The 19,037-nt window shown below is 57.1% G+C and overlaps 2 protein-coding genes across 4 annotated transcripts; one reads left to right on the top strand and one right to left on the bottom strand.

Moving 5' to 3' along the window:
- Positions 1-1,828: 1,828 nt before the first annotated feature.
- PLEKHH3 (pleckstrin homology, MyTH4 and FERM domain containing H3) lies at positions 1,829-10,139 on the top strand. Of its 2 annotated transcripts, none has more exons than XM_068977672.1 (13): positions 1,829-2,041; positions 4,028-4,083; positions 4,441-4,520; positions 4,619-4,810; positions 4,901-5,058; positions 5,172-5,292; positions 6,291-6,597; positions 7,197-7,404; positions 7,637-7,764; positions 8,056-8,188; positions 8,382-8,840; positions 9,131-9,322; positions 9,860-10,139. In XM_068977672.1, exons 1-13 carry the CDS (start codon positions 1,880-1,882, stop codon positions 10,031-10,033), a joined length of 2,370 nt encoding a protein of 789 aa, XP_068833773.1. In that variant the 5' UTR covers positions 1,829-1,879; the 3' UTR covers positions 10,034-10,139. The 2 variants fall into 2 exon arrangements, with proteins under 2 accessions (XP_068833773.1, XP_068833772.1); XM_068977671.1 differs by having other exon boundaries at positions 7,637-7,773.
- Positions 10,140-11,241: 1,102 nt separating this feature from the next.
- Positions 11,242-16,142, bottom strand: LOC138083025 (tubulin gamma-2 chain). Of its 2 annotated transcripts, none has more exons than XM_068976596.1 (11): positions 15,907-16,142; positions 15,484-15,596; positions 15,117-15,284; positions 14,747-14,815; positions 14,153-14,259; positions 13,611-13,737; positions 12,675-12,761; positions 12,428-12,577; positions 11,923-12,075; positions 11,678-11,839; positions 11,242-11,558 (listed from the first exon to the last, which is right to left on the bottom strand). In XM_068976596.1, the coding sequence occupies exons 1-11, from the start codon at positions 15,953-15,955 to the stop codon at positions 11,361-11,363; spliced, it is 1,383 nt and encodes a 460-aa protein (XP_068832697.1). In that variant the 5' UTR covers positions 15,956-16,142; the 3' UTR covers positions 11,242-11,360. The 2 variants fall into 2 exon arrangements, with proteins under 2 accessions (XP_068832697.1, XP_068832698.1); XM_068976597.1 differs by having other exon boundaries at positions 14,153-14,232.
- Between the last annotated feature and the right edge of the window lie 2,895 nt (positions 16,143-19,037).

Below are 19,037 nucleotides of genomic sequence, written 5' to 3'. Positions count from 1 at the left end.
GGTGGGGGTGGGGGTGAAGCCTTTCTCCGTCTTCCTTTGGGACAGGGTCAGAGGGAATGCACTGAGTCTGCTGGAAAGACAACGGAAAGAACTTCCCTGCAGGCAAGGGCCTGGGATCCAGACAGGGAAAAGAGTATATGGTTTCCATCCCGAAGAAGTCTCAGGGCAGGCCTCTCTCATCTGGGGCGAGGACAAGGCTGGGATGGCCTCTAGAGACATTGATTCCCAGTCTTTGTTTTACATAGTCAAGACACGCAGAATGGTGTCCACGTGCCACAACTCTCGCAGTTTAACATCCGGTCAGCAAAGCTGTCCTAACTACTGCAGCCAGGGGTCTGGGGACCCAGGGCAAGAAGGGCGGAGAGTGGCGGGGATGTCTCCAGGGAGGCGCTGGCCTGTCGTCCCTGCCCTGTCCCGCCCCGCCCAGCTCGGGCTAGTTTTCCTTCTCGGAGCCTCCGAGGGCTGAGACTAAGAAGCACGGCCTCTCGGTACCAGGCTCCAGGGAAGGCCCGGAGATGGCGCCGATCCTCAAAGGGTCCAAGCCACTGGGGGTCAACCTGGAACCCTCCACCAGAGCTCGCGGGAATCGCCGCTGAGTCAGCAACGCACGCGCGCGCCCGCGGTCACTCTGGCCCCGCCCCTCTGGCCCCAACCCGTCCGCCTCGAGCCTCGGTTAACCCCTTCCTACCCAGAACCGCAGGATCGTCACCTGAGAAGCCTCCACTCCATTCGAAGACCACGGGATGCCCTAGAATCCCGTCACTCTACTCTTTCAACTGGAGTTCAGTGAGTTGTGCGCTCTAAATTAGATTTTATTTCGGGCCCTGGACTGTACTTTCCCGGAGTCTCTGCCTCAGCTTCTACACCTCAAAGAGGTGACTCAGATCGAGGAATTGGACTCCATCCATGGGCGGAGGGCTACACCTCTAGGGCTGTGCGTGGCGCAGGTAGCTAAGGCTCTTTCCTTTCTTAGGAGCCCTGTGACGAGACAGCAGTCGGAGGGCAGCACTCAGAGCTTTCCTCTATGCCCTATGGGCACTTTGTTCTCCAAAGCTCTTGCCCAAGAGGGCTTTTAATTTGTTGGTTGGTAAGCCAAGAGTTAAAACAAGAGCATGAAGGCGGGCTTCCGTGACGTCACTAGCAATCCGCGTCTGACCTCAGAGGCGGGGGCGTGGCTAACATCACACTGCCCCCTCCCTCCCTATTCCCCGGCCCCTCCCCGCTGTCACCAAGCCAGGGGCACATGATGCAACCCGCCGCGGTTCAGTAGGTTGATTGGTGGCCGCGCCCGGCGCCAGGCACAAGGATTGGACAGAGGAGGCTGTGACGAAAACTGGACACAGCCCTGAAAAGAAGGGAGGAGAGAAAGAAGTGGGAGGGGGGCCCGAAGAGGAGGGGGTTGGGGAGGCGGGGTCCCGGCACTGTGCTCGCGCCCCTAGCGCGCCAGTCCCCGGGCTGCAGGGAGCGCAGCGCGCGCGGCCCGGGCCCCGGCCACCGGACGCCCTACCGGACACAACCCTCCTTGGAGCTTGGACAACTGCCCACCTCGGACACTGCACCGGACACTGCCCCCCACAGGGCTGGACACTACAACGGACACTACTTCCCAGCTCCGGACATTGCTCCCTCCCCCCCACCCCCAGCCCTGGACGCTTCCCCCCCTCCCCCTCCGGGGGCCCAGACTCCGAGCCCCCTGCAGTCTCCAGCTAGCGACCCTCTGCACCCCAGCGCCAGACACCATCTCCTCCCACTCCCCCACTCCCTTTTCCTCCTCCCGCCTCATCTTTCTCCTGCTTGGGTCGGAGCCCCGCCAGTTTCCCCGACCCCCTGCAGCTCGGCCTCGGCTGCCCGCGCCCCCATCCCGCGGCTGCTCGCCCGGATGCCTCTCCCCGGGGGATTGTGGTGGCTCCTCTGCTGCCGTCGAGGCTTTACTCTTCTGCACCGGGACTACGGGGACGGCGAGCTTAGCGGGGACGGGGACGAAGACGAGGACGAGGAGACCTTTGAGCTACGGACCCCGAGTCCAGCGGGCGGCGGGAGGGTAAGTCCCTGGGGGGTTTGGAGCCTTGTCTCAACCCCTCTCACTACAACCGGCCGTCAAGCCTAATCCTGCTCCAGACTCCAGCAAACGCCGTGTGGACTGGGGTTTCAGGAGACGTTTTTGCCTGGGGGCTCGAAGCCCCCGAGAGCTCCAGCAGCAGCCCGCGTTGGGATCTGCCTGTGGGCCTCGCGCAGCACGCTGGGCGCTGTCCACCTGCTGGGGGCCCTGAGGCAGGGGAGGTGTCACGCCTGGCCCGACCTGGCCCTGCCTCTCCCTTCCCCGCCGGGCCCGCGTCCCATCCCGTCTCCTTCCGCCTCCGCCAGCGCCGAGGAATGTGGCGAGGCCGGCTGGGCAGCTCGGACGCCTGGGTCCGCTCCGCTCCCAGTTCACGAGCGCAGGGCGCTGGGGCCAGATGCGGGAGTTCCCGCCGCAGGAACCTGGGCGAGGGGAAGCAGGTATCCTTAGATTGGGGTCCGTGGCGGGGGCTCCATGGAGAGGGAGCTGGGCGCCACAGCTCTCCGAGGACCCCTCATCATTACCCTGGCACTCAGGACAGGACTCTCCGACCTTCCTGGAGAGGCTCCTCGGGAATCCCTGAGGGAATGGTGAGAGACACTCGGCTCCGGGGTTTCGTCGAATCTTGCCGTGGGGAAACTGAGGCTCTACTGATGTAGATCATGCCCTGACGTCCCCTCTCTCATGCCCCTACACCGCAGCCACCAGACTCCGGGCAGCCAGACTCGTGTGGTGTGGCCTGGGTCAGGCTCCCATCCCCCGCTCAGGGGTCCCCAGCAGGCCCAGTGGCTCAGTGCCCGGGTGGGGCGGGCTGCGCCGCCCGCCGGGGCCGGCGCCAGCACCTGGCGGAGGCGGAGGGCGGATAAATATAGAGGGGGGGGGGAGGGAGGGAAGCAGGGGACTGTGATTAGGGTAGTTGGTCTAAGAGAGGGGTCAGCACCTGCCCCTACGGTGGTGTGGCTGAGAGCCCCTCTTGGCCCCGCCAGAAAATAAGAGGACCTGTGCCCCTGAAGGCATTGGACCCAGGCGTCCCCAAGCTTCCAGCCTGGGCAGGGTCGGCTTTGTGAACCACTGCCATTGCCTCCCTCCTGCTCCACCTCCACCCCCTCCCCCCAGAGCTTGGGGACAGGTGTCCCTGGTCCCCCTCCCCCGCCTCCTGGCTTTAGCTGCCTGGTCGCAATGGGACCCTGGCACAGTTCCCGCCTGACCTGGCTCCTGGATGGGTTTTCGGCCTCTCTTAGACCCCAGTCTACAGTAGAAGTTCCAGGGCACAAAGGTGGGATGGGGGAGGGAGGGCAAAATCCTATACTGTACCTTCCATGAAGAGTATTCTTCAGCCTGGCCTGAGCCCCAGCGAAAGGGCAGGGTCTCTACCTACCACTGAGTTTCAGGGGTCTCTGTGGGAGGGGATAAGAAGCTCTTGGAGAAACTCCTATACTGAAAGGGTTCCTCTTCCCTTCATTCACCATCATGCCTACCACCTGCCTGCCAGCCTGAACGCCCACCAGCCAAAGAAGGGAAAATGAGGAGGAGGGGGGTGACTTCAAGTCTGCCAGAGCAAGAAAGGACTTCATCCACCACTCCCTTTTCAAAGATTGGGAAGCTAAGGCCCAAAGACTTGAGGGGGCTTGCCCAGGTTCCACAGCGAGTTTCTGACTGGAATTAATGTTGGAGCTGGTATTAGAACCCTGGTCTCCTGACTCTGCCTGGTGCTTTTTCTACTCTTCCCCAACCCCTGATTGCCTCTTGAATCACAGACAAGGCGAGAGTCTTGGCTTCTTAGCTTGGGCTGTTGGGTAGAGACTGGTGGGAAGGGGCAAGTCCAGTGGCTTCAGCTCGCTGGGTCAGTCACAGTCACTACCCCACGCCTTGATTCCTCAATTCCCTGAGCTGCGCTGTCCCAGAGCAGAAGCCACTGGCATCCTGCAAGGAGGGTTCTGAGCCTGAGGGATGCCCTGTCTGTTTCCCCAGGGCCCCCTAGATGTGACGCTGACTCAGCCTATGAGGAGTGGGCCAGTTTCAGACAGGTGAGCCCAGCCCCTGCAGTCCCATGGTCTGGAGACCCCAGTCAGTTCCTGGGACCCCCATCCTCTCCTTCCCTCCCGCGGTTGTGCAATAAGGGAGAGGCCTTACGCCGGACGCTGTGGTTTGGCCAGGGTCCCGGGGGGCGGTCCGGCTGGGGGCGCGGGGAGGAAGGGGGGGGTCCAGGCTATTTCTGGTTCGAGGTCAGAATGGCCCAGCGGTTCCCACAGCCTGGGGGAGGGGTGCCCAGCCGGGAGTAGGCACCCCTCGCGGCCTGCCTGGGGAGCCCTTAGAGAAGAGCCTCCTGGAGGCGGGGTGCAGGACCGGCAGGCTTGCCCAACCCTCGCTCCCCTCTTGCCCAGGCTGCAAAGCTGGGAGGAGACGCGGAGCCTCATCCCGGAGAAGGGGCCGTCTGAAGACGACCCAGATGTCGTCATGAAAGGTGGGGATCCACCTCATACGCTCTAGAGGCCCTGATCCCAACCCTCCAGGGGATGATGTCTTATCCTGCTGATCCCCTTTCCCGCCTTCTCCCCGAAGGTTGGCTGTACCGAGAGCCCCGCGGAGGAGGGGCGCGGCCCTGGTTGCCCCCGCGCCGAGCCTGGTTTGTGCTCACCCGGGACTCCCTGGACCAGTTCAGCAGCAGCGGGAAGGGGGCGAGGCGGCTCGGGAGCCTAGTGCTCACCAGCCTGTGCTCAGTTTCCGGCCCTGAGCGCAGGCCCAAGGAGACCGGTGAGACCTCCTGGGGATTCTCCTACCTCCCCAGGCAGCTGCCCCAGGCAGCCCTGATTGCCCGCCCCCCACGGCCTCTCTTTCCCCCAGGTCTGTGGTCAGTGACCGTGAGTGGCCGGAAGCACAGCGTTCGGCTCTGCTCGCCTCGCCAGTCGGAGGCAGAGCGCTGGGGGGTGGCGCTGCGGGAGGTGATTGCCTCCAAGGCGCCTCTGGAGACCCCCACCCAGCTGCTGCTCAGGGACATTCAGGTGCGAGAGAGAGAACTCTATGGAGAAAGAGGAGGGTGATGGACCCCTAAGCTTTCCAGGCTCACCGGGGGAGCTCCCTTCTCCATCACTGAGATCATTTTCCTGGCCTCTAGGAGAGTCGTGGGGACCCAGAAGCTGTGGCCCTTATTTACAGAAGAAACCCAATTCTGAGGCACACCAGTGGAGCCCTGTATGCCCCACTCCTGCCTCTGCCCTACGGAGTCACTGCCCCAGGTGAGTGGTGCCATGGCCCAAGTCACTGGGATGGGGTCTCACTTGATAGGGATCTAGGAGTCCTCAGAGGACTAGCCCCTCGCCCCTCATTTTTCAAAGGATGAAGATGAAACAAGAAACGGAGCAGACTGATACCCAGGGTAGAGGGGGAGGGAAGCCAGCACAGAAAGTAAAGACCCCCTTTGACTGACTACCTTCTCTTTGGGTCTCATTCTGACCACCGAAGTTCCTTCACGAGCTTTTACACACTCTCCCTTGTTCTTTCATTATACTCTCAACACCATGACATACTTCCTTTACAAGTGGTGGAAAAGCCACCACCTCAGGAGAATGTGCTGACCTCATTTAGCTACACTTCTCCCCCAAAGGGTATAATGACAGGCCCAGGTTCTCAAGCTAGAGGAATAAGGGGAGCTGGGAGAAGAGCCTTGGTTTTCTGACTCTCAGTCCAGCCTGTCTTCTGGCCCAGTGATGACTCTCAGTACCTAAGTACAGAACCCACGGTTTGACTCTGTCTTTTAGACTATCCCTGCAAGTTACTAGGGCTTCCCTGCTGGCTCACGCGGTAAAGAATCCACCTGCAATGTGGGAGACTTGGGTTCAATCCCTGGGTCGGGAAGATCCCCTGGAGGAGGGAACACTCCCCACTCCAGTATTCTGGCCTGGAGAATTCTATGGACAGAGGAGCCTGGAAGGCTACAGTCCATGGGGAAGCAAAGTTACGCGACTGAGCGACTAACACTTTTTCCAAGTGTTACTAACTTGAAGCCTAGCCTTAGTGGGTCTAGAGGGGGAGATTCCTGGGAGGCAGGGGTTGAATTTGGCTCTGTGGGGACCATTGCTTTCCCTTCACTCTTCCTGTCCTTCGCACTCTCCCCTCCTTGCCACCCCTGTCCCCTTGTACTCCCTCTGACCTTCCCGCGGTTCACGCCTTCCTCCCAGGGCCCGTCTTTGTTTCCCCACTCCAAACCGTCCCTCCGCCCCCAACCCTCCCTCAGGTCCCGGCTACGCGCCCTTGCGGGAGGAGGCCGTGAGGCTGTTCCTGGCGCTGCAGGCCCTGGAGGGGGCGCGGCGCCCCGGGCCCCTGATGCAGGGTGTGCTCCAGACCTGCCGGGACCTGCCCGCGCTCCGAGACGAACTCTTCCTGCAGCTGGCTAAGCAGACCTCGGGCCCCGCGGGGCCCCCCGGGCCGCCAGCTACCCAAGACCCCGCGGCCCTGCGGTACTGGCAGCTCCTCACTTGCATGAGCTGCACCTTCCGGCCAGGGGGAGCCGTACGGGGACACCTCCTTGGGCATCTGGAGAGGTGAGAGGGGAGGCGTGGGGGTAAGGCCAAGGCAAGGGAGCGGAGGGAGCTGGGAAAGAATGGCAGGCCATTCCAAAGGGTTTGGCAGATGGAGAACTTGGACCCAGAGAAGGGAAGGGACTTGCCCAAGGTCAGGGCCGCTGCTCCGGAGCGCAGTGCCTTTGTGGGAATCACAAGTTCATACCCCACTTGTGGGCGGAGGAATTACAAAAAAGGCTCCCACTTTGGGCAGAAGAATTATTAACAGGCTGTTTTTCCTTGGGGCTGATGCAGTCCAGCGCCAGGACTTCTGGCTGGAAGGCAGAATACGGCTGGAGTTTGGATTTCAACCCAAAGGAGGAGCATGGAAATTTTGGGAAGTGGGAGGGGGCAGATAGGCTGCCAAGGGCCTTAGAAAGTAATTCAGCTCCTTACTGAGCGTGGGGGTGGGGTGGGGTGGGGTTTAGATTCAGAACAGCTGGTGGTGCTGCCTTCAAGGAACTTAGAGTTGGAGGGGAGGGAATCGGGCGAGGTGAAATAAAGTCTGAGCTAAAAAGGCAATAGGGAGGAGGAGAAGGCAAGCCCTGGGAGCGCTAACCCTCCAGTTGTCCCTAATCCAGGACTGAGCAGGCGCTCCCGGACTCGGAACTGGCGGAATATGCGCGCTTCATACGGAGAGCGCTGGGCCGGACGCGCGGCCGGGAGCTAGTGCCATCGCTGGCCGAGATTTCCGCGCTGAGCCGACGGCAGGAGTTGTTGTGCACCGTGCACTGTCCGGGGGCTGGTGTCTGCCCTGTGGCCATAGACTCCCACACCACGGCGGGAGAGGTAAGAACAGAGAGAACCCCGGAGACCTCAGCCTCCCAGCGTCCCGTGCCTGGCTTTCGTGGTGCCGGGACCCTAGGTTTGCCCGAGTCTGAGAGTCATCAGTTGGATAAGGTCTGAGTGTGGCAGGACTAAGAGAGCTGAAAGATCCCTCCAGTTGGACCCTTCCAGAAGTACTGGCAGGGCCCCTGCGCGGTCTGAGCCTGACTTTCCCCTTATGCTCCCTGCCTTCCAGGTGGCTCGAGAGCTGGTGGGGCGGCTGGGCTTGACCCGGAGCCGTAATACATTCGCGCTGTACGAGCAGCGAGGGGCGCAGGAGCGAGCCCTGGCCGGGGGGACTCTCGTGGCCGACGTGCTCACCAGGTTTGAGAAGTAAATGTCCAGCCCCAGCCCTGCTCTTCGTTAGCCCATTGGCCTCTCTGCTTCGATCCATCCCTAAGTAAACGTTTACCGAGCGCTGGCCTCGGCACGGTGAAGTTCACAGGCGGATTCCTGCCTGCCGGCGGTTTGCAGTCGGGCTTCGAGGCTCGCCTCCGCGGTCCAATCCGCCCGGGCGGGCCCCGCCCCCAAACATCTGGCCTCGCCTCTTTCCCCTGGGCGGCCGCCTGCGGGGCCCTGCTGCCCCGCCGTATCGCTCCCTTCTTTTTGCTGCAGCTTGGCGGCGGAGGAAGCCGGGCTGGAGGACCCGCTGGACACCGGTTGGAGACTGTGTCTGCGTCTTCACGGACCTCTGCACCCTGAGGGGCTGTCCCCAGACGGTCACGAACTGCCCTTCCTCTTTGAGCAGGTGAGGCTCTCCCGCACTCATTCCCGGGGGAGACCCCGTAGCCTGAACCCCTCCCTTTCTGGGCCTTCGCTTTTCGTCGTTATGACAACCCCGGGGGAGGAGGTGCTCCAACCCAGACCTACAGTTCCGCACCCTAGGTGTCTTCGCGACGGTACCCGCGGCTCCAGTGCTGATCCCCGCTGCCTCCCCGTAGGCTCACGCTCTGCTGCTGCGCGGCCGGCCGCCCCCGCCCGACGACACGCTGCGCGCCCTGGCGGCGCTGCGCCTGCAGAGCCTGCACCGGGACTTCTCCCCGCGGGCGCCCCTGCCGCGCCTGGACCGCCTGCTGCCCACCCCGGCCCGGCCGCGTGAAGACCCTCCCCGCCCGGTGCCCAGGCCTCCCCCCTCCGCCGCCCTGCTGGCCGGGGCGATCTGGAGCCCGAGCCTGGCCAAGAGGCGGGCAGAGCGGGCCCGGCACGGCGGGGCCGGCCGCACGGCTGGAAGCGTGGCCCGCGAGGGAGGAGGTGGCGCCGGCAGGGCGGCTGCTGTGCTGGGAGGCTGGAAGCGGCTACGGGGCATGGGCCGAGCTGAGGCCATGGCTGCCTACCTGGCTCTGGCGGCGCAGTGTCCAGGGTTCGGCGCTGCTCGGTATGACGTTCTGGAGCTGAGCACGGTGAGGGGGAGAAGGGAGAGGGGGACTCTGGTGGCCCAAGCCCCACACCTTTGCCCCAGAGCCACAGGCCCCCGTTGTGGGTCACTGCACTCTCTACACCCAGCACAGCTGCCCATCTCAAAGCCCAGGAATCACTGTCCCTGAGGCCCTCACTCTTTGGAGCTGTGGATCATGTGGGGGGTGGGAGGGACCAGGAAACGGCCTGCTCACAGCCATCTCCCTCCACCAAAAATAACGCAGCAGGGTCCCCTCTTTCCACCCTGACTCTGCCTGTCTGTTCACATCCGCAGGAGCCTGGTGGGGGCGCTCCACAGAAGCTATGCTTGGGCCTGGGAGCCAAGGCCATGTCCCTCTCGCGGCCCGGTGAGACAGAGCCCATCCACAGCGTCAGCTATGGCCGTGTGGCCGCCTGCCAGCTAATGGGTCCCCACACCCTGGCCTTGAGGGTGGGAGAGAGCCAGCTCCTCCTGCAGAGTCCCCAGGTGAGTGAGAAGAGGGTGTAGAAGGAGGAAGGGAGGGAGAGGATGTTAAGAAACATTTATGAAACATTGAGCATGGGTCTACAGCCCTAGACCTTAGGGATCCCACAGTGATCAACGACAAACTCAAGGAGCTTACGTTAGTACTGGCCATCAGACACTGAACAAGGAATCAAAGACTGTTAAAGATGGTGACAAATGCTACGAAGGAAAGGGTAGTGAGACAGGAAGTGACTGGAGGGGATCAGAGCATTAGGTAGGATGGTCAGGAAAAGCTACTTAACAACACCCAAAGGAGATCCTGGGACACAGCTTTCCAGGCAGAAGGACCTGCAAGTGCAAATGTCCTGAGATGAGACTCACCTTAGGATAATAGAGGAGCAGAAGTGTGATAGGCACAGAGTGAGGGAGAGTGGTGATGAGGAAGGAAAGGTTGAGGAGGGCAGCTCACATAAGGCCTTGGGAAGGAGCCTGGGTGGAGGATGAGACAAAGGAGAACTCATTGACCCCTTTTGTACTCTGACCTCTGCCCTCTCTTAGGTGGAAGAGATTGTGCAGCTGGTGAATGCCTACTTGGCCAACCCCTCCCCCGAGAGGCCCAGCAGCAGCCCTCCTCCATGCCAAGACCTGCCAGACACCTCCCCTCCCAGCCAGCACCCAGGCCTGGACGAGCCCCAGGGACAGTCTGGCTCTTTGGGGCAGCTGCAGGACTGAGCTTGCCAAGAGGTCACAACCTCCCTCTTGCCTCCAGCCTGGATCTGGACTACTCTGAGATTTCAGGGAACATGGACCATTTTGGCCCTGCAGGGACAGGGCATACCCCACATGTAAGGGCTGCAATGGGTGCAGACAATTTTCTAGTTTGTTTCTTAATTTATTTGTAGAAGAGAAGCCAAAAAAAAAAAAAATCCTTATTTACACAAACCCTTCCTGTGGGAGTGTTGTCAGTGGGACAAGTTGGAGCCCCAGAGCTCAGAGCTCCACCCCCAGGGACGCCCACACTCCTAGGCTTTTACCAGCACTGAGAGGAGCCTGAACACCGCAGAGCTCCACCCTCCTTGACCTTCTAGATTTAACCTCCTCGTGGCCAGTATGCTGCCCTAGGGTGGTGGGTGGGGCAGGCAAGAGGGCAGTTTTGGAAGCTGGCAATTACTCATTCTTCTTCCATTGAGTGGCATGGGGGTGGCCTCTTGGCGTCCCTGAGGCCCGAGGGCAGTGAGTCACCAGGACTGGCACTACCCAGTCCTACCCTGGTGTCCTGCTTCTGGGTCTTAGTTGGGACCGTCTTTAATGTGCCTACTGCTTTGGACCTGGAACAGAAGAAGCCTGGAGCAGGATCAGACCCAAGAACTGCTCTGGCACAGACAATGCATAGATCAGGATGGGCTCAGCTTTACTCCTGAGCTCTGTTACTGCTTTATCAGATCAAGCTGAATTGGGTTAACTCCTGAGGATCTAAATGCCTTGGGCCTGGGAATCCAGAGTCTTGGCTTTCTTGACTTGATCAGAATGCTGCAGGCCTTCTTTCAGCAGCCACCACAGCCTCTGCCCTGAGTGGAGGAGGCTGGGGCAATATGGGCAATGTAGATCTACCCTCGGGCAGGACCTTAGGCACAGAGGAGACAGCAGACATCAGTAACACTGGCTGCAGTAAAACAGCCTGGTTCTAGGCAGGGATGCTCATGGAAACAATGGACACACAGACCAGGACTACCTGGTAAGACTAAAGCAGGTAAAGCCTACTCTACCAGCACATGCCTGGGAACTGTGAGGCACCATGGAGATCCTTTCATTGTCCCCCGTGTTCACCCACCAAGGCCTGACAGCTATTCACAGACCAAGGCCTGACTATATTCACAACTAAGCTTTATTTATTAGAGCTAAATAAGTGTATCAAGGGTGAAAGCGTCAAAAGGAAGAAGCAAAGCCCACTCTTGGGTTGGAGAAGAATCTAGAACCTTGTTGGTAAGAGGATTTTGGACCAGAGGAACCAAGTATGATGGGGCTGTGCTTACTGTCCAGAGGGTGCAGTAGGGAGGACTCACTGCTCCTGGGTGCCCCAGGAGATGTAGTCTGGTCGAGTGGCTGCATGGTACTCATCAATCAGCTCCTGTACGACCTCCCTGGACCTGTCCAGCTCATCAAAGTTATCCTTAAAGATGTCCTCCTTCCGGAACTGCTCCAGGAAGGCCTCCCGCTTCCGCAGCTTGTCGTACTGCTGGCAGGAACTTTCAAAGAGCTGAAAAAGATAAAAATCTCCAGGATGGGAGCCAGGGTGAGACGGGGGGTTGGACTGGATCTGGGGGAGAATGATGAAGGTGGAAAAGGGGCCAAAGCAGACCAGGCAGCCAGGCTCACCGAGGAGATGCTGGTGTGGTTGGCCATCATGAGCCCACTGACCCTGTGGGCAGAAGGCAGGTAGGGCGACTTCCTAGACAGGGCCACCTGGATGCTGGCGGGGCCCCAGGGGATGAAGTTGGCCAGCTTCCGTTCCCGGATCCTCTGAAGGCTCTTGTGCACCTGGGGTGGGCACAGGAATGGTGGTGGTAGCCTCTCCTCTACCCCTATGGGCTCCTGGGGTAGGACAAAGGGGCTTCACCTACCTGGGTGGGGTCCACCTCCCCCTGGATGATGTTGAGGATGGCGATGTAGCAGTGGTTGGTCTGGCGATCCCGGCCTGTGGACACCATCACGTTCTTGGGCTGCAGCAGTCGCCTCATGACATCCAGGACCGTGGTCTTTCTCACGCTGGCCACCTGGGGGGAGAGTAGCCACAGGGCAGCCCGGCACTCAGGGCAGAGGAGAGAGACGCATGGACAGAGAGCATGAGGTGACGCACAGCCCCATCAGACGCAGGGGAGCCTGGTCTCTGGGGAGTGTCCTTAGACTCAGGTCCTCACTGAGGCATCAGAGATCTCAGTCCCCCCGAGCTCAGCTAACTCATGCCCTTGTGCAGGAGCATCAGCAGACTCCATACAGCCCGGGTCCTAAAGGGCGCCACAGGCAGGGGGAGAGGAGAGCAAGTCAGCCAGGAAGCAGGGCCTCCGGGTGCAGCAGAGAGAAGGGAAAGGCTGGTCAGGGCCTGCTGGGCCTGAGGGCTGCTCTTACCGACTGGTCCGTGGTGAGGGGGGTGTAACCAGTCATGAGGAAGTGGAGCCGTGGCGTGGGAATGAGCGAAGCGATGAGGCCGATGAGGTCATTGTTCATGTAGCCGGGGTAGCGCAGGGTGGTGGTGCTGGCTGACATGATGGTGGACACCTGGGGACAGCATGTCGGGTCATGGGCCTTGTCCTGGGGGCCTCCCTTCCCTAGATGGTGCTTCGGGAAGGAGGGAGTCCAGGAGCGGGGGGCTCACCAGCTGGTTGATCTGGGAGAATGAGGGATTCTGGATGTGCAGGCGGTCTGTGGCAATCCGGTTCAGGGCAGTGTTGTCCAGCACCACCTGGGGGGACAGAAGAGGGTCACAGCACCTTTTTGAGGAGAAAGGGGGCAGAGAAATAGGTTATTAGCTTAGTCTCCCTCTAGACTCCAAAACTAGGAAGTAGGTGTGTTAAGTTAAAGGGCAAGTACTGTCTCTGGGGCATCAGGATACACTTTTCTACCATCCAGTGCATTAGAGAAATATTTGACTGTCCAACATGCGCCGTGCATGGTACTTGGCTCTGGAGAAACCATAGAGAGTAAAACAGGCATGGTCTTCCCCCTCACCAGGTCTATAGTCTAGAGCTGCGGTGCCCAATTTTACCAGTTTCATGGAAGACGATTTTTCCTTGGACCAGGTTAGGAGTGGGGTTTCAGGATGAGTCAAGTGCATTACATTTATTGTGCACTTTATTTCTATTATTACATCAGCTTCACCTCAGATCATTAGGCATTAGATCCCAGAGGTTGGGGACCCCTGGTCTAGAGAAGGGAGACTGGCATTGAATATAAAACAACAGAAAAGTATAGTTACGCCTGAAATAAGCACAGAGGAATTTGACCTTGTCTGGGTGGTGAGGGAAGGTTTTGCTAAGAAAGTAACCATTAGGCTGAGAATGGAAACATGAGTAGGTATTAAATAGGCTAAGTGGAGACATGTGGGAGGGGGGTGTTACTTTGTTGAGAGTCCTGCTACCTAAAGGGACTATGAGAAGCTTGGGGTCAGGTTCTTATTTCATACTTTGGGCCAGCAAGTATGGCTTCGTTGGTTGTCTGTTCTCTGGGCAAGGGCTTGGGAAGGGCAGAGTGTAGGTGTCTCACTGGTCTGGGGAGGTAGGCCAAAGGCCCCACTTCCTCCTTCCATGCTCACCACACAGTCGGCGTTCTGGGTCAGCCTCTTGAGTGTGAGTAGTGAGTTGTAGGGCTGGACCACCACATCGCTCATCTCGTCCTGGTTGGGAAACACTGAGTATGTCTGTACCAGCTTCTTGGGGTACCTGGGGGTGAGGAAGAGGGCAACGGGCAGGTAGCAGAGTGACTTGGAAGGACTCTCATCATTGCCCCTCTTTGTCTTCTCCAGGAATAACAGGGGCCGTTCCTTTCCAAGTGCCACCAAGGTCTTATACAAAAGGAGTGAGGGCAGAACGGAGTCTTTAGAGCCCAGAAGCCAAAAAAGATAAACCTGAAGCATCAAACCTCCCTGCCTCCTAGGTCCTCTCCCCCAGCTATGCAGACCCTCTGCTTCCTGGGAGTTATTGCTTCCAAGATGTTCCCTGGGAGGCCAGGCTCTGTTCCTACTTGTAACTCAAGGGCAGTAGTAATAGGGCTTTCAGCCAAAAGAAAAAAGTGACAAAAGAAAAGACATTACCCAGGGAAACAGAGCTAATGCTCTCTTCCCAAACACAGGCTTACCTGTCATTCAATCGCTCCAAGAGGTAGGAGCCCAGGCCAGAACCGGTCCCCCCAGCGATGGAATGACACAGCACAAAGCCCTGCAGGGGAAGGAATGGAGAAGCAGTCTCCAGGGATCTGGGGGAGAGGCTTCAGGCTTGTCTCATGTCCCACTCCCAACCCTCTCAAGTCTCAGGGTTTCTTCTATATCCATCCAGTGTGAGGCTCCTTGAGAAGGAAGGAGCTGATGCCATCCAGATTAGGATCTTCTTGAGGACACAAACTGAACCTTATTTACTTCACCGTCTCACATCTGATACTCAAGTTAAGAGTTATGAATTAAATTGCCCCCATCACACATCTGATCAGGCTCTGTGACCCCATGGACAGTAGCCCATCAGGCTCCTTTGTCCATGGAATTCTCCAGGCAACAATAATGGAGTGGGTTGCCATTCCTTTCTCCAGGCGATCTTCACGACCCAGGGATTTGAACCTGGGTCTCCTGCATTGCAGGCTGATTCCTTATCATCTGAGCCACCAGGGAGGCTACCTCCTGACTTTCCCCAGCACTTCTCAGCTTCCTCCCTCCTCTCCCCTAAAGGGGCAGAACCTCACCTCTAGGCTGTCACTTCCATCTGCTTCTCGGTCTATGATGTCAAAGATATCTTCATGGATTTTCTCACCCTGTATAGAGAGATGAGGAGGGAGGAGACACCTATAGAGACGTGAGGATGACATTTCTGGAGAGCATCTCCTTTCAGCACCAGTAACTCTACCTTGGGACACTGCTGACACCTCAAGCAGAGCCCTGACTGTGGCCCTCACCCCAGAAATGCTACTTTGCATAAACTTCTCTATGTCTGTCCCTCTTATCAGGGTAGTCCCCTGTCTCTCACTGTCAGTATGGTCTAATCACCAGACTGCTTGTGCTTGCCTTACCCCAGGAAGGGAACATCAAGAATCTCCGGGATGGCCACCTGGATACCTGGGAGAATCCGCTGGCCCAGTTGTTGCCAGCTCCTCCTCCATGTTCTGACAGGTAGATGTTCTCTGGGTTGTAGAGTTTGGCATAAGGGGAGTTGAGGATGGAGTGGATCACCCTGGGCTCCAGGTCCAGCAGCACTGCCCTCGGGATGTAGTGCTCATCGTCGGCCTGTCAAGAGGAGTCCAGAAGGGGCCCAATCAGCTCGGGCCTGCCCAGTCCTCCAGTCCTCCCAACTCTGGCTTCTGCCTGCCCTCCTCCTTCAAACCAGCCGCCCTGGCTCCTCTGCCCAGTGGGTTTCCCAGTACCCAAGCCCTTCCCTTCAGGCCTCGTGGGCCATTGCCAACCCTGGCTAAGTCGCTGGGGGCACCTGGTAGAAAAAGACGTCCTTGCGATCAGTGCCCTCGGTGGCAAACTCCTCCACGATGCCCTCGGGGCTGATACCATGCTCGGCGCACAGCTGTTTCCAGAACTCGAACCCAACTGGGGGATGGGGAGAGACGCCTGGGTCTGCTAAAGCCCTCTAGCAGAGGGCTCGGGAGCCCAGGGTGAGGCTCAGACACTGTCACACATTCCAGGGTGGGCCCAAGACGCCCGGATCTGGGCGCCGTGACAGCTCAGGGTTAGAGGCATGTCTCTCGTGCTGGGTGTCATCATGCGCAGTAGGGCAGGGGGGTTATGGAAGGGAAGCGGGGCGGGGGTGGGGTGGTGGTGTCGGAGGATGCCAAGCACTCGGGTGGGACCCGAAGGGGCAGAACCGGAGACTAGCTGGGCCCGGCTCTCGTTCGCTCACTCTGGTTGCCGCACTGGCCCAGCTGCAGGGTGATGATCTCCCGGGGCATCGCTCTTCAGATGAGGCCGCGCCAGCCTGGCCAGGCCGGGCAGGAGTCACGGCGGGGACGAATGCTTGGCAGCTGGGCGCGCAGGACGTGGGGAGCGCGCGCTCTCTTCTGCTTTTGACGCGGATGCTCGGTCTGCGCGTGTGCAGTGCGGGCCTCCTCTCGGCCGGCGGCCCGGGAGCCCAACCTGGGCATCATTTTCCCCCACAGCAGTTGCAGCTGGAATTCCGCACAGGCGCGGAGTGAGGCCACGCCCCCTCCTGCCCACCCGCCCCAGCTCTGCGCCTGCGCAGTGAGACGCGCCGGGCAGCGGGGAGTGACCGAGTGTGGGGGAAGGGAAGTGAGGGAGGGGACGTCCAGGTGTCTGGAATCACCGGCGCTCTGCCTTATAGGTAGGTGAGCGGCTCTGCCTGCTCTGATAGGTAGAGGGGCTGAATTCAAGCCAATTTTCTTCTTTTAAATTTCTATTTTTAAATTATATGTATCCAACAAAATTTACCATTTTAACCATTTTAAATTACAATTTTGTGAGGTTAAGTACATGTACATTGTTCTGTAACGGTCTCCAGCAGCCACCTACAGAACTTTGGCACCTTCCCAAGCTCTTACCTGTTGAACAGTAACCTCGCCCTTATCACCATTCTGCTTTCCGTCTCAGTAAATTTGACTAAGTGCCTCATACAAGTGGGATAACCCAGTATTTGTCCTTTTGTGTCTGGCTTGTTTCACTTAGGTAATGTTATCAAGGTTACTCCATGTTACAGCATGTATCATACTTTTATTCCTTGTTAAGGCTATATAATATTCCATTGTATGCATATACCACGTTTTGTGTTTTATCAATCCATCTGTCAATGGACATTGGCGTGCTTCTACTTAATGCTGTTAATGAACATGGGTGTAGAATATCTTGCTTGAGTGCCTACTTTCAATTCTTCTGGGTATATGCCCAGAATCAGAATTGCTGGATCATGGCAGGATTGTGTTTCCTTTATTTGAGGACTTGCCATACTATTTCTCACAGTGGCTGCACCATTTCACATTCCCACAGCAATGCACATGAGTTCCAGTTTCTCCACATCTTTATCAACACTTGTTACTTAAAAAAAAACCAAAAAGGCCATCTAAATGAATGTGAGGTGATATCTCATTATGGTTTCTATTTTATTTTAAAATTTAAAAAGTTTTAAACATGCAAGCATGATTTTGATTTTTTACTATATATTTTATTTTGAAATTTTACATAAATGGTATGAGTGTAATATCCTTTTGTATCTTGCTATTTTCACCCTACTTTAGCTTTAGTGATTTAGCTATGTTGATACATGTAGATTCATTTTGTTCCTTTTAACTGTTTCATAGTATTTAATTGGATGGATAAAAACAGTTTATTCTATTTCCACACAGGGGTGATTTGATTGTTTCCACTTATTTGGTGTTACATCAAATGCCTACAGGAGTTATCCACTTGTGAACCTGAAGAAAAATATCTTTACCAAGAGCTTGTGCAGCTTCTTTACCAGGTTTGGCATATTTTTTCCTAGATGGTTGTACCAACTTGTACTTTTAACCAGCAATAGCATTTTCATTTCCCTATACTCAGTTCCACACTTGGGTTATCAGATCTTCATTTTTGTCAGCTCTAGGTAACTCAAAGCTGTAACTTCCAGTTAGGATCACAATCAAAGCTGATTCAATTTTCTCTTGTTACTGACCCCTGGGAATGGCCTGTTCATTTCCTTTGCCCCCCACCTTTTTTTTTTCTTCCTATTGGGCTGTTTCTCTTAATTCAAGATAGTCTACGAATTTTTTCTTGGTTTTATGGATTGCAAATATTATGGGCCTATGGCTTGTCTTTACCCTTTGTATATGATGTCTTTTGCCTCAGAGACGATTTTCATTTTAATGTAGACAAAGTTACCCATCTCTTCAGTTACGATTTGCACGTTTTATTCCTTCTTAAAGGACCTGCCTCTTCTCCCACTATTTTAAAGCTGTCCTCAGCTGTTTTCGTCCCAAAGCCCAATAGTTTTGCTTGTTTCTTGTAGGTCTTTAGTGCATCTGGAACTTATTTGGAGGCCTGCTGTAAGATAGGGATCTACTTTATCTTTTCCATATGGATGGCCAATTGTCTCCGAACCAATTATTGTAGAGTCGGTGCAGTTCGGCCTCTCCCCCGCCCCCAACATTCCAAGCCCTGGCTCCGACTTGTGCTGGCTTCTGGCCGCTCTTCCGTTCGATTGGGCTGTGGTTCTGTCCCCGTCTGGCGAGCTTTTTCTGGGAGCCTCTGCAGAGACGCTGGTGAGAGCACCGCGGCCAAGAGTCATGCTCAGACGAGGATTTTTTTTTTTTTTTTTTTAGGTCTTGTTTTTTTTCTCTCTCTCTCTCTCTTTTTTTTTTTTTTTTTTAAAGGAGAACTCGGCCGCCTTCCAGCCCCGGCCGCCAAGAATCTGGGCTTCTTTAGAAGGCGCTGGCTGGCCCCACGCCTGTCCTCTCCCGGGCTCAGTTTCCCTCCCCTAACCTTACCGGGCCTCCCCGCCAGCTCCCTCCAGCTCCCGCCCTGCCGTCGGAAGAGTTAGAGCGCCCTCCCAGAGTACCCACACGCAGGCCGGCCGGCCTGTTCTGGGAGGATCTGGCTGCTTCCTTTGAAGTTTGAGGGTGGGGTCGGAGCGCCTCCGTTAGCCTTGAATCTCCCCTCCCCCGACGAAACAGCTCCTTAGGGCTGCCTATCTTCAGAGGCTTTGCCAGGCCCTTCTCAGAATTTGCCCAGGTGAAGGGCAAGGCTTCAGACGTGAGAGTAAACTTGCCAGGCCTCCCCTCCTTTTGAGCCTGGAATGGCTGTTTGCTTCCTTTAAAATAATAAGCTGTAAGCCCTTTAGGAACACTTGTGAAACGTGGGAATTTAATTTCAGCCTTTTCTTAATTAACAATAGTGCCTTGCTCCTCCTTCTCCCAGAAGCAGGGGAACTTCCTTGAAATCTCAGTTTATAGGCAAACAGGTTAGAACGTGTGAATTTCTCTGAGTTGGAGAAGTTGCAGTGTAAGTTTTCTCTGAGAGGCCATCTCTGACAAGCTTGAGGCTCCT

The sequence above is a fragment of the Capricornis sumatraensis genome, chromosome 8 (assembly GCF_032405125.1).
Source record: "Capricornis sumatraensis isolate serow.1 chromosome 8, serow.2, whole genome shotgun sequence".
In the NCBI taxonomy this organism is placed as follows: domain Eukaryota; kingdom Metazoa; phylum Chordata; class Mammalia; order Artiodactyla; family Bovidae; genus Capricornis; species Capricornis sumatraensis.
The sequence above is the reverse complement of the archived record's forward strand: the minus strand, read 5'-3'. Positions and strand labels throughout refer to the sequence as shown.